Consider the following 14053-nt stretch of genomic DNA (forward strand, 5'->3'; position numbering starts at 1 on the left):
TATGGTATTATCTCTCTCCGGTTTTTTACTACTTTCATTGGTAGCCAACTAATTCAACAATATGACGCATAATAGTTAACATGTTTATTTGCCACGATGTGGCGATGAAATTACGAATTTTTCAATAAAATTAGGCAACTAATAAAAATAAGTTGAAAACATGGATAGAAGAGAATTAAATTTCGATGAAAATCTCTGCAACCGCAAAAATTTCTAGTACAAAATTTCAGTTAAATTTTATGGAAAGAAACGTAAATCAAACAATTTTCAAAATAGTGAGTCAATTACAAATGTATTGGTGGGTTTATTCAATTGTTAAACAATAAATAAATTGTCAACAAATTTTATGATAATGCAAATCACGAATACGTGGTTCTTTCAATTATCGGGACGGGACAATTCAATTATTATTCAATAAATCAATAATTTAAATTAAATAATTAATTAATGATTATAAAATATTTATATATATAATTTAATTCAATTATCGAGACAGCGATTTATCAGCGTAAGCTGAACTACTTTTGGGTGGGGCGGCAAATTGCACTCTCGGTCGTAAGCGTATATCTCGCTCCTAATCGCCGGTGAAATATGTTCTTGATTTCTCACAAGATTTCGTCGTTTGATAAGAAATCTGTGATAAATTTGTGGGCAGTTCGGCATTCCAAGCGTCGTTAAGTCCTTGGCGTACTCCTACATGAGAAAAACGTTGCTCATTTTCATCTAAACACGGTTGACTCAATTGCTTTCAATATGATTGACAATGATTAGAAGCCAAAATCATTTTTTCGTATCAATGCAATTACTTGATGAATCCCCTTGTATACATCAATGTGAAGGCTCTAAATCAATTAGGTTTCAAAATAATTTTACTGGTAAAATTCAACACATTTATCCATTTCTCAAAAATCCACAATTTAGCATGAACGCGCGATATAAATAAAGCTAAAAACCCATGAAGTAAAAATAGATGAAAAACTGAAAACTCCACCAGCGGGATTCGATCTGAGGAGTAAAAAGGGATTGCTGTATATATACCCTACAACCACAACGGTCAGTCTCCAACATCGAAAACAATTGAACAAAATACATCTACATCCGAGGCATGAACAAAGTCAGAAGGAAACAATTCGTAAAAATTGGGAGGAAATAAGTAATAGGAATTAGGAGGAAACTTGTCATAGATATCAGCTAGACAAAAAAAAAACACCTGAAGTTGATGCCAAAAACGTTCGAACAATTTTAGATCGATTTTCCTGGATCCAACGTTGCACATCTTGCATCTACTATGAAATTGTGAGCAAATTGCTGTGAAGGAAAGTGTTTCATAGTTTCGACTTCGTGATTCGAGTTTACTACCTCAATGACGTTCCAAACTATATTTGATGTGATATAGTGTTTGCAATGAAGAATCAGATAAATTTATTACATTTTCATTGGTGCCTCAAAAACTTACTCGTAGCGAAAACAAAAAAATAAAAAGACTCTCAAAGACATGACAGTTTCGATTTATAGAACATTGAAATCGAAGACATATTTATAATCCTGTGCACTAGCACCTCATACGTATATCGAATGCAGAACCCACTAGACTGACTAGACTAGAGCAACGTAATACAATGACGATTGCATCGCATACGACAAAGCATAGAGACAAAGTAAGTCCACGGAAGAGCCCTCTCTCCATCCTGCTGAAGATGTGGAGGAGAAGGTGTGCCAGGGTCCAGAAGAATGCAGCGTCCATAACCTTGTGCTTGCTCGCTCTCCTAGCTCTGTCGGCCGTGTCTGCTCCAGATCTGGGAGAGCTGTGTGAAAGATGTACGTAATCAAGGTAAAATAATAATAAGGCAATAAGTCCAGCAGCTATCTCAATCAATCGTCAGCTATGGAAAGATCAGGTTCCAAAGACCGGATCCCTTGTAAATCAAGTCACGAAAAGTACACGAATCGGCAACAGGCCATGGGCCTATTTCTTCAGTGCTGACACTTCTATTCTAATTGAGGGTGGGTGCAAGCCTTTCATTGGCACGGCTTTTATGTTTGGTTTACGCTACTTCTGTGCTGAGAATTTTGGAGGAAGAGAGTGAATATCGTGCTAATCTTTTCATTTTAGAGTTTTCTCTTCACCATAAGGATAATACCTTGCTTCATATGGGAAATGGTGGTACTCAAATTGAACCATTAGCGATGATTATTGAATATATACATATAGAAAATACAACGCTAAACGATGTTGATCGGATATAAGTACTACGACGTAATGATGCGAGCATAATAAATTATTGTTCTAAAATTATTTAGGAAAGCAGGTAAGAGTATTGATTTTATAATCGGAGAATGAAAAGTAAAATTAAATAATCTCCTTAAACGCTCACAGTCTGAATCTTAAATTTATTTCAGTACATTATAGAATCTCTCTGGAATATTATGAACAGTATAAATCTGTGTAGCACTCGTCCACTGTAAATAGATAGCAAACTAATACAAAATTGATTGTATTTCATATAAATTTATTGCTGATGTATCTTATTTTTCTGTTCACCATCATCATACATTATTGCAAACTATCAACTCGTATTAATGCAAATAAACTCGTATAATTTTAAATTCAAATTATTTGACATTCATGGCCAGCATGTGAAGAAGATCTAATGAAGAAACCCTTGAGCCCCGACGACGCGATGTTCATCCAGTACATCAAAGACCAAGTCTTGGACCCGCCCCAGAGTGAGCCTGTGGAGCCCCTGACCCTGGACATGGTGGAGACGCCCGAGTGGAAGGACATCGGGCCTTGGTACTCAGTCATGACCACCATCAGAGACATTGTCAATGGAATAGTGAGTGGCGGCACGAAGTAGAAATAACTATAAATTTGCATACAAGAATGCGAATTTTCTAGTCAAATTTTTCTACACGTTTCCATTTAAACACGTGATTGTGATGATCTTAATTGGAGGTACAGTAAAAATTAAGGCAAGAAATACATTTGCACGCAATGAACGGCATCTACATCCATAGTGTTCATATAGCAACATTATATTTCAAGAGCACTCTACTATAGCGATGATAGGACCGACGTAATTTTCTCCCCAGTTGGTTGAAATTAAACTTGTCAAGCAAGAGAGTAATTCTACCCAATATTTATAGCGTATTATTCCAGTAGGTTTATGGTTGAGGTATCATAATATATTTATGGTTGTGGTATCATTCCACTGCAAAATAATAGAAAACCGTAAACCATTTAGCAAACATTTGTCCACAATAAAGTTATGCGCCTTATTCCTAACTGCAGGTGATTCTAGAACATAGTCGCTAGGGAATGCTAATATCACAAAATTATCGGATATAGCAGCAATGCAATCATAAAGAGGCTAAGCTAAATTTTCTCCTGTATTATTATTATTATGAAGGATAATGGGACGTACGTGGAAGTTGGCTCAGGCGACGGAGAGCTGTTCTCCTTCTCGAGCCAGCTGGAGGTGGTGCTGGGCTGGCAGGGGCTGCTAATCGAGCCTCGGCCGACTGTGTACCAGCAGGCGCGCCGCACGCGCAAGGCTGCCGGCGCCAACGTGTGCGTTGCGGTCGAGAACTTGCATGGAAAGGTGAGCACAAACCCAGTGAAAATTTACAGACGCGGCAGATTCTGATTTGACTTACCAGTAGCTGGGACGACTCTGAATTTTGTTGGGGAAGCGCAATGGGGCAGCATGTCTGGATTGCCTCGCTGAATAGTGTAAGATAATGCATTTATATTGAAGATTCTACTTCCATTCGGGCTCATACAATCGCGGATAAGGCATTTGTGGGTGTATAATGAAATCATGTAGTATTTTTTCGTTTATTAAAAAATTATTTACCGACATTCATGTTGTACATAATGACGTGAACCGTTGTGTGATAGAGACCGTTTTGAGGCAATGAATCTGGCACACCTTCCTATAAGGTGACTTGATAGTGTCGGTCTTGAGACTCTTGATTGGTGGATCGAAATATTCACTTTATTAGTATGCATTATTATGATAAACACTGACGTGACATATCATATCTACAGGAGGCAAAGACAGTGAAATTTGAGTCTTTAATCGAGGTTAAGACGCATGTTTTTAGTGAATAAATCACGACAAGATATCACACTAATGAACGTTTTTTTGTGCAAAATGTGGTAGGATTTTTATGTATGCATCATTTAAAAGATACGATGTCTCAGGACGAGCTCAATTCTTCCTTATGTGACACAATTTTAATTGTACTTTATCCCTAATCTTATACCGGTTTATAAAGGTTTCTGTATGATTTCATCTACAGAAATTTTTCTGGGAGCCTCGAAATTCTGACTTGTCAGAGATTCTGCAAAAGATCAACTACGCCTCGGCCACACTCCTCGATCACGTCACGAGCGAGGTCTGGTACTTGAGCCGCTATATCCACTTCTGTGAACTTAATCGTACTAAGTGTGATGAAAATAAATTGAATAAGCACCATCACTTAGTAAAATAGAACTAAAATCAATAATATCGCTGGGTACAAGCAGCCGATAACTTGAACTAAAGGCGGCCATAAAGTTTTTCAAACATAATTTTGGAAATTGTCTTGATTAGTTTAATTATCCATAATCCACGTTCATTAATCCTATAGTCTGTCATTAATCGCTTGATAGTCTGTCATTAATCGCTTGAACCCTTTTAAACAATATTTGCATAACAAGTTTATTGCATAAAAAACAAAATTTTAATTACCATTGCTTGATGTGCAGGATCGAGGCGATGGAGAACTCTACTCAGTGCAATGCCTGACATTAAACTCCCTCATCCACGCATATACTAGCAAGATACTCAAGCAGAGGTGGCCGCAACTCAGTCTACTCGTCATTGACGCCCATGGGGCAGCTGACATGCTCAGTTCTCTAAACGGTGTTCAGATAACGGTTAGTCCCATCGTCTACTGATAGCTTGTCGTTTTGAATATGATTACCCGTGACAAATTTTGTGCGGTGATATTATGATTATATCAGAAATTATACGCTTTTGCTTATTTTAAGTGGTGAATAACTACATCAGAAGTTAAGAAAAAAATATTACGGTGATTTCAGGGCATTCTTCATGTAGGCTACATAAAAAATTTTAATCAAAAGCAGCCAATCAGTAACCAATGGCAAGTACTGTTGACTCAACACATTAAAAAAATCTAACTCAGTACTCACTGCAGTGAGTGACAGAGAGCACATTTCTCGTCGACGAAAACGTGAATTCACGGACAGACAGACGGAGGGACAGACGGACATGGCGAGCACAATAGTGCATTTTTTCCATAAATGAGAAAATGCGCAAAAAATTAGCTGCGATACCAGCTCTACAATGTACATTCAACGCATTTAAATCAATTTTATTTTTTATCTTATGTTGGTGTTATAAAATCTATACCTCGCTTGGGTTCGTTAACATTGCAGGTTACCCATCCAAACAATAGCAAGATATTAAGTTGGGGCAAAAAATACAATGCTCTACGTTACTTACTTCATCTTTTTAAATTTTCTCAATAAAACGGCAGCTAATCAGCATCTTGATTGTGTGAGCGATATTTCCTTATCGAACACCACTGAATCCCAGTAAAATTTGAAAGAAATACAAATTGAATTATAATTTAGCAATTGCTACAATCAAATTTTATAGTTATCACATGAGCACAGTTAGTTTAAGAACAATTGAAATTCCTTTGGGAGAACTACAAACAATAATTATCTCATTTGGTTATCATTAGAATGAAAAAATTCAGCTCCCCAATACAGACAGCTCTGCTGTCAACATCATGTAAATGTATATTGAACCGTAATATGCTGAACGATATTTTCTGATGATATTTTCATTAGGAAAACTCACATTTCAAAATAAGAATGCTTTTTTTTCTCACAAATAAACTTTCACTAATGGAATTTGTTCTCAACTTTGCGATATCTGTTACTCGCGCAGATGCTGGTGGTGAGAGGTAGCAAGGAATATATGGACATCAACTTGATCGACGAAACAAAGAGATTGAAATTGACCTACCATCCCAAAGCTCATTTTACCAATCACCTTCTCTTCATTGACCGGTATATTAAAATAGTTTATAAGGAAGCCATAAATCCCGAAATAAAAACGGTATGATATAGGGAATTGCTTATTCATCCTGCCTCCAACAATGACATTATAGAAATAGTGTTTACAAGTGAAGAATCAATGTTAAATGAGCTTTATTACGAGGCTCTGTTGGGCAAAAGCCACCACAAGTCTTCTTGTTCCATACAAAAAAGAAGTCTCGGAAGCGTGAGCGTTTGGACTTTGAAAAATGTGACTTGTTAAACTCCGTGAAAATGTGAGTGCAACGAATATTTCCGACTGTATTAGGAACAAGGAACTCGGAAGAGCCGTGATCTTTCCTTAATGACACGGTTTTGACTGCAGTTAATAAAAATGACCCTTAAATTTGTCTGGGGAGAGGCAAAAAGACACAGAGAAGGATTAGTGCGGTTTTAGTTAAGTAAAAGATCAATAACGAGCCTATACAAGCATTAATTCAGACTTGTACTGGTGTTAATTATAACTGGAATTTATGAGCACGAAATCAGGCTAAACTAGCTGTCCTACCATGACTTTTAGAATGCTATTGAATGACTTTTTTTAGATAGTTATTGCTAAGACTACGGAAAAGAACCCAAAGTCTTCTCTCCGTATGCGCTAGTTCGTAGTCTAAAAACCTCGCTATTTCTGAATTGAAACTTATACGTATCTCCTGATGAGGTCAAGGCTACTGTTCTCAATCAGTTCTGTAGCAGCATCTTCACAGATGAGAACTTGAAAATTGTACCAGCTTTCGAGGAGCGCCACGTTGGCCCAAAGTTAAAACGTTTCAAAATCCAAGAAGAAGAGGTACTCATGCGCCTAGCTGCTTTGAATACCAATAAGTTTTGTGGACCAGGAGGCTTCCACCCCAGATTACTCGAAGAACTAACAACCGTGTTGGCCGGCCGCTGGCTGTAATTTTTGCAAAAACTATGAACAAAGTGACTTAGCTGGTCGATTTGAAAAAAAAAACACAAGTAGCAACATTAGGTGAAGTTGGAAGGTCCCTGGATGATTCTGAAGTAGATGTTGCGGGCGGTCCACAGCTCGTAGCAGGTGTTCACCTGCTGATGCTCCTACTTGGGGCCCTCTCAGGTAGCTACCTGGTAGGAAGGGTTGCCATTAATGGGGAAGAAAGGAGGGTTAGGTTAGGATATTTTGGATTGGGTAAGTCTGCCATATCCGCCTTACTTACTCGTACATCAACAGACCAGTAGAGAAACGAGAATGTTAACCTATTAAGACGTATAAAATTATATCGGCCATTTCTTTTCATTCGTTCATACTGACCTCACAAATAGAGCGGAGCCGTAGGCTGCGTGGAGCGCATGACAGCATGAGTATATAGAAAAGAGTGTTGACGAATGATTCAGTAAAAATAATACAGTCTGGGAAGTTTTAATGATAAATATTTGAATATTAACATTGTTTGAAGGAATTAGTTTCTCGAGATACGCTGATTATTATATGTGGTCGCCCTTGATATCAATTTCGCTTCGACAGTCACATTTTTCACTGTCTCACTGAAATAAATCTCGATCGCCATTCACCATCATTATATCTTAAATACACAGGAAATGCCTATAAAACTGATTGCATAGAAACATTTGATGACTTTGTTAAGTTGAGACGTTGGGAATATCAATGACACTTTTGTGTTATCATTAAGAGGAAAAACTTAAGAAGGGCTCTCAGTGTGGTTCCTGACCGTGCCATCCGAAGCGAGGTTCACGGCGAGGACTGTCACGCAAGTTCAAATAGTGACAATAAAATTTTTAGAGCAAAATATTGTGATTACTGCCGACACTTCGGACAGCGTCGAGCAGCTGCAGCCACAACAATGAAGACGTTGGCGTAGTCTCCCATCATGCAGTCTGATGTGCGCAACCGGCGGGAGCGAGATACTGTTTGCCGCGATTCTAGCCATGCAATGACCAGCTAACTGGCTACGACCAATGGTTATTGCGTGAGACTATCTGCCTGCGATGATGAAAGTTAATTCTAGTCGACTGTGCCATTCTTTTCAGAATGTTTGATGACAGCGACTTCGTACGTGACCAGCTTTCTTCCAGCGTTAGCCATTTAACTTCTGCGTTACATTGCAGGGGGTCATTTTGATCCACATATTATAATAAGCAAACATTACATGAGCAAGACACATCATCTCCAAACGTTAGCTGATTATTGACATTTGAATAAAAAATGATCCAGAATGTTCCCTTACCCCCTACATTTTAATATAAATATCAATAAACTAAACCATCTTACATCCCACGATGTCTCATTCAATGTGCTCAAGCAGCGTCTTACATTAAGGTGGGACTTGGCGTCAAGGACCCAACCTCAAACTGCGTGTAACAGGGTCAAATTTTCATTATTAAGACATCCTGGAGTCGAATTAACCTAACCTTAGTTTCCCCCAAATAGTTTGTCGAAGTAGACAAAAAGAAAATCGGTTCAGCCGTTTTTGAGCTAGACAAGTTTGAACAGAAAAAATATGCTCGTACAGGCAAAAGGGTAACAAGCGGAGCGTATCTAACAATGGCCTGGTCAAGCCTATGGGCGCTACACGCGCGTGAGTCGCTACGCTCCGTGCCCCCGAACCAGTCTTTGGTGATACATGTAACTTGTATTTTATTTCCCTCTTTGTTACCAATTTCTTTTAAAGGATTTTCACTATGAACAATGAAACTCTGACTCGTTATTGGATGGTATTCAAACTTGCTATCAGAAATCTTTTTCTAAAAATAATCATTTTAACACTTTCTCCTGATTGCTTCCACACAATTTATTCCAGTTCCATTTTCAACCACAATTAATGAAGCAAATTTATTTTAAAAACTTGTTCAGAACTTTTTTTCCGAACAATGTTTCTACAAAAATTCGTAGATAAATAACAGAATTTTGGCATGAATCCTTAAAATCAAAATCAATATGTTATATGATAGCCGCAATGATATTTATTATCAATTACTGTGACATTGATTACGGGAGAGAAGGAAACTCCAATGTAAAGTTTTTGCGGAAATTACAATTGGAACCATCATATAGCTCATATAGTCATGATTTCTTACGTAAGAACATGGAAATATATGGTGAATTGTTTAATGTTACAGAAGTAATAGCACCATACATCAAAAAGCAAGACTAAAGTGAATTCTTCCATCAGCTCCCGTAAACCATGGTTGAACTACTATTCGGCCGGTCTCCCAATTTCAGTGATCAAGGAATATCTCCCAAACTAATCAACGCAGCTCGATGAAACTTGGTACACGTAATTCATTAGAACCTAATTAAGGTGCCTGTACACAAGGACAGTACTGGCCGCCAGTTCATCCGCCGCTTGAACTGTCCACGCTACTGTCCTCGCGTATGTTCAGCAGCTTCAGAGGCATGTGCCCGAGAAGCGGCCGAGAGGAACCACGATGTGTTGTTGTCTTCACTGGAGATTGGAGAAGCGGACAGTAGCGCTGATGCAGCCATGGTGAGAGTATTTGTTTCGCTCTTGTGAAGCATCTTGGGTCAAGTGAATCATGGCTTGTTTGAACGATAATGGTTCTAAGAAGAACCAACAAAGTGGAGTCCAGACGATATTCAATTGTTCTTTGAGATATTCTAAAAACATGAATCAACGTGGAATGTTTGCCATGCTGGTTACCCCAACAAAATGAAGAGATAAACGAGTATTTTGAAACTGAAAGAAGACCTTACTAGTCAGGTTTTAGTTGTTCCTGACGTTGCATTTTTATTACCACGTTTTTCTTACCTCGCTTTCGTGTCTGTGATGATCAAATCTTGCAATCGATATTTCACCAACTTTCCCATTAGCTAGCGCTCTGAAACTTTTAGGGAAGCTCAACATCATATCAAGTAATCACCAAACAATTAAATACATATGCGCCCCACGTTTTTCGTTTTAGATGTTGTAAAATATTTTAACTGAAATACAAAAGACCAAGAGAATGAAAGCAAACAGAGATCAGTAGCGGCCGAAAAATTATTTTCTACTTTTGAGTCCACATGAAAAACGTGGTCTTTAAATTTTTTTTTTATACATTTTATTAAAGGGTAGAATAAAGAGTATAAAAAAACGTGCAGACTCGAGTTGTTGATGGTTATCCCACTATACATTTTTAGAGACCTCACTCGACGGCTTCTAACGACGCACTGGCGGGCGCGAACGAGAAGCTATCGCCTATCGGCACCGATATACTGTCCTCGTGTGCAGGCTTACTTGCGGGATAGTCAACAAGCGGCCGACATTTGCCGGATCTACTGGCCGCCAGCACTGTCCCCTTGCACAAGCACCTAGGGCCGTTCTCGGGCACTTGCCACAGAAGCGGCTGAACCCCTCACTATACACGAGTCCAGTAGCGTGGACAGTGCAAGTGGTGGATGAACTGACGGCCAGTGGCCCAGTACTGTTCCCTAGGCACCTTGATGATGTTTTCATGTTTAGCTTGCGAAACAGTGATCTAACATTTCTTATGGGTACCAAAATGTCATTTTACTTTGAAATACATTGTTTCTTGATCTGCCTACAGCAATATATTTCCCTGAACAAGATATTGGCGTATAACTCTCCAATTTTGTGGGCTCTAGTTGATCATTCGATCTTCTTCTTTTCCGGGTGTCCACGCTGGGTGAACTTAAAGCCACAGGACAACCGCAAGGATGACCATTGGATCATTTGATGCAATGTTTACGATGGTTAATGCTGGTGACATTTTCCATGTGCACACGATGGCGTTGCCAGATGGTATATTTTTATACCATACTTCACAAATCGGGTATTTTCAGAAAGTGTCTGGTATGGGACGACTGAAATAGCCCAGCATTGCCCAATACCAGCATAATTTTCATACGTCTCCCCGTGCGCAAGCATGGTGCTGAGCAAATTAGCCAACATGATTACTCGCTGAAAGCCACAGGGACCAAACCCCTTCATGGATGTAAACCAGCGAGCCAATGACCTGCAAGCCGCCAAAACAATGGTCGTAACCCACACGCTAAACCCCAAAATATTTCTATTCCATGCAGCCTCCTAGCCCCCTCACCACTTTCGATAAAGAACGCCCTGCGCCACAGTGCTATCAGTACACTGCTACCTCTCCAGCCTGTCCGTTCTTCTGGAGGCTAAACCTCCACGCTTACCCCCTGCTCCCCCTCCTTTCGGTACGCCCTGCGCCACACTGCTACCTCTCCAGCCTGTCCGTTCTTCTGGAGGCTAAACCTCCACGCTTACCCCCTGCTCCCCCTCCTTTCGCTACCAGCTTGCGGAAGAATTCTAACCAAACCTAACCTTTTCGCGGAAAGGTGGAGAGAAGGGGGTAAATGTGGAGGGAGAAGATGCTGGTGAGCGTCAGGGCTGGGCTTACTCTTGCGAAGTGGCTAAGGTGATGCGACAGTCCGGTGCGGGGCCGTTCCCATTTACGGCAGTCTGGTGCGGTCTACGGACCCTGCGGCTTACGGCATTTGTAACAAGTGATGGTATGGGCTTAAATCATTGGTGTAGGAGCTATTGGGCGTAATCCGTTTGGAGTATCAGCTTGTGGGCTGAGGCATTGCTTGTTTCAAGCTGGTGTGGCTTGAAACAAGATGAGGCAAGTAAGAACAGCTGCATAGGATTTAGGCTGACTATTTCTGTTGCATGTAGAGGGTTGGCATTGGCTCTTAGGCTGATTTAAGAATCAAATTTTTGGGCTACGGCAGCGCTCCCTCTGGTATGAATATTTAAATCTGGTATATTTGCCTAAATTTGGTATTTGTCTGACCTATTGCAAATTAACTGTATTAAGTTCCACCTCTGAAGTTTGAACTTCCTCCAGCGATGGCGTGGATTATATAGATTACCTTCAGAGCGGCGCGACTAGAGGTTTCCCGACATTTTGGGAACTACAAGTTTACCGCTTGATGAAATAACCCCAATCTAATTGTTAACATATAACAAAAGTGTTTATTGAGATATAAGCACGAGAGTGATGATCCTTGATTGATTACTGATCAGTGATTATAGGGCTTAGGCCGAGTGAGGTTGTCGAACCGATCTCTGCGACACAAGCTCCACCATTTTTGTTTGGTGGTGTTGAATTCCAGAGAGCCACTTGAATTCTGGGGTGATGTTCAACATTTAACTGATCTTGAAAGTCATCATCCATTCATGGAACTGGCTGCCTACTTGTCTACTTTGACAAGCAGATAGTAGTAGTAGACAACTTAAGACAAGTATCACTTGTCTATTTTGAACTGTCTCCAATGCATTCACTTGTCTATTTGACTTCACTTGTCTATTTGACAAGTGGACAAGTGAACAAATAGACAAGTGATATCACTTGTCTATTTGACCTGTCTCCAATGGGAGTGTTTCCACAAGTCACCTATGTGAAAAACAAGGAACGAAATAAAATTTCAACTGCGGTACTAGAGTCCCTTATTCGGACAAAAAGCTATCTGCTCAGCCGCAGCAAGTGATCGATCACACCCGAAATGTTATGTAAATGCAATACAATCAATCATGTACGAAAATAAGCAAATGGAAGATGACCTGTTTCCGTGGCTTGATCATGTTGAGCGAAGGAGAAGAAGTGCCACACTGTGATAAGGCATTGCCAGTACGAGGCATTGCCAGTTTATCTCCTCTGATAAAATAGGAAAAAGTGTCAATGTAACCAGATACAGGAAAAAAGTGTCAAAATGTTCCAAACAGAGGGGAAAAATATATCGTGTTCAATTTGGCTAATTATCGTCAAGCCAGATAAATGCACACTACATAAGGTAATCTTTTTTTTTTTTTGTTTGTTTAACCAACGTTTCTGACGAATAGTTTCATTAAATTTGGAGGCATTAGTCTGTTTTTGAACAATAGAATTTCTGGTATTTTGAGCTAGGCAGTCTGGTATTCTCGCCAAGAAAAAACCTGGCAACACTGGCCCACACGACTGTTGGGACTGATTTCTGATGCAACGACCGATTTGGCAATTCGGATCGAATTGCCGTGCAGACAGCATCAGGGTCAAGCGTTGCCAGATGGTATATTTCTATACCAGATTTCACAAATCTGGTATTTTCAGAAGTTGTCTGGTATGAACATTTTAGATCTGGTATATTTGCCTAAATCTGGTATTTTCTGACTTAGTGCATTAAGTTCCACCTCTGAAGTTTAAATTTCCTCCAACGTAGGCGTGGATTATATAGATTACCATCAGAGTGGCGCGACTAGAGGTTTCCCGCCATTTTTGGAACCGCAAGTTTACCGCTTGATAAAATACCCCCAATTTATGAGCATGAGAGTGATGATCCTCGATTGATTACTGATCAGTGATGAACTGATGATATGGCCTAGGACGAGTTAGGATGTCGAACGGATCTCTGCGACGCAAACTCCACCATTTTTGTTTGGTGGTTTTGAATTCTAGAGTGCCACTTCTTGGAGTGCCACTTGAATTCTGGGGTGCCATTCAACATTTCACTGATCTTGACAATTATCATCCATTCAGGGAACTGGCTGCCTAATGCATCACTTGTCTACTTTGACCTGTCTCCAAAGCATTCGTGGTGCAAGTGTTTTCACAAGTCACCTCTGTGAAAAAAAGCAACGGAATAAAATTTCAACTACGGTACTGGAGTCCCTTATTCGGACCAAAAGCTATCTGCTCAACCGCAGCAAGTGATCACACCCGAAATAGATTAATGCAATATGCAAGCATGTACGAAAATAAGCAAAATGAAGATGACCTGTTTCCGTGGCTTGCTCATGTTGAGCGAAGAGGAAAAAGTGCCACGTGGAATGACACTGATAAAAAAAAGGAAAAAGTGTCAATTTAATCAAACACAGGAAAAAAGTGTCAAAATGTTCCAAACACTGAAACAGAGAGGGAAAAAATATAACGTGTTCAATTTGGCTAATTATCGTCAAGCCAGATAACTGCACAGTACATAAGATAATTTTTTTCTAA

General features: G+C 39.6%; 1 protein-coding gene across 1 annotated transcript; it reads left to right on the top strand.

Annotated features, from left to right (window-relative positions):
• Positions 1 to 1203: 1203 nt before the first annotated feature.
• Positions 1204 to 6145, top strand: LOC108669801. Its single transcript, XM_018157210.2, has 6 exons — positions 1204 to 1818; positions 2635 to 2837; positions 3411 to 3602; positions 4306 to 4401; positions 4754 to 4924; positions 5967 to 6145. Exons 1-6 carry the CDS (start codon positions 1620 to 1622, stop codon positions 6141 to 6143), a joined length of 1038 nt encoding a protein of 345 aa, XP_018012699.1. The 5' UTR covers positions 1204 to 1619; the 3' UTR covers positions 6144 to 6145.
• Positions 6146 to 14053: the final 7908 nt, after the last annotated feature.

The sequence above is a fragment of the Hyalella azteca genome, unplaced genomic scaffold (genome assembly GCF_000764305.2).
Source record: "Hyalella azteca isolate HAZT.00-mixed unplaced genomic scaffold, Hazt_2.0.2 contig10992, whole genome shotgun sequence".
Lineage (NCBI taxonomy): Eukaryota > Metazoa > Arthropoda > Malacostraca > Amphipoda > Hyalellidae > Hyalella > Hyalella azteca.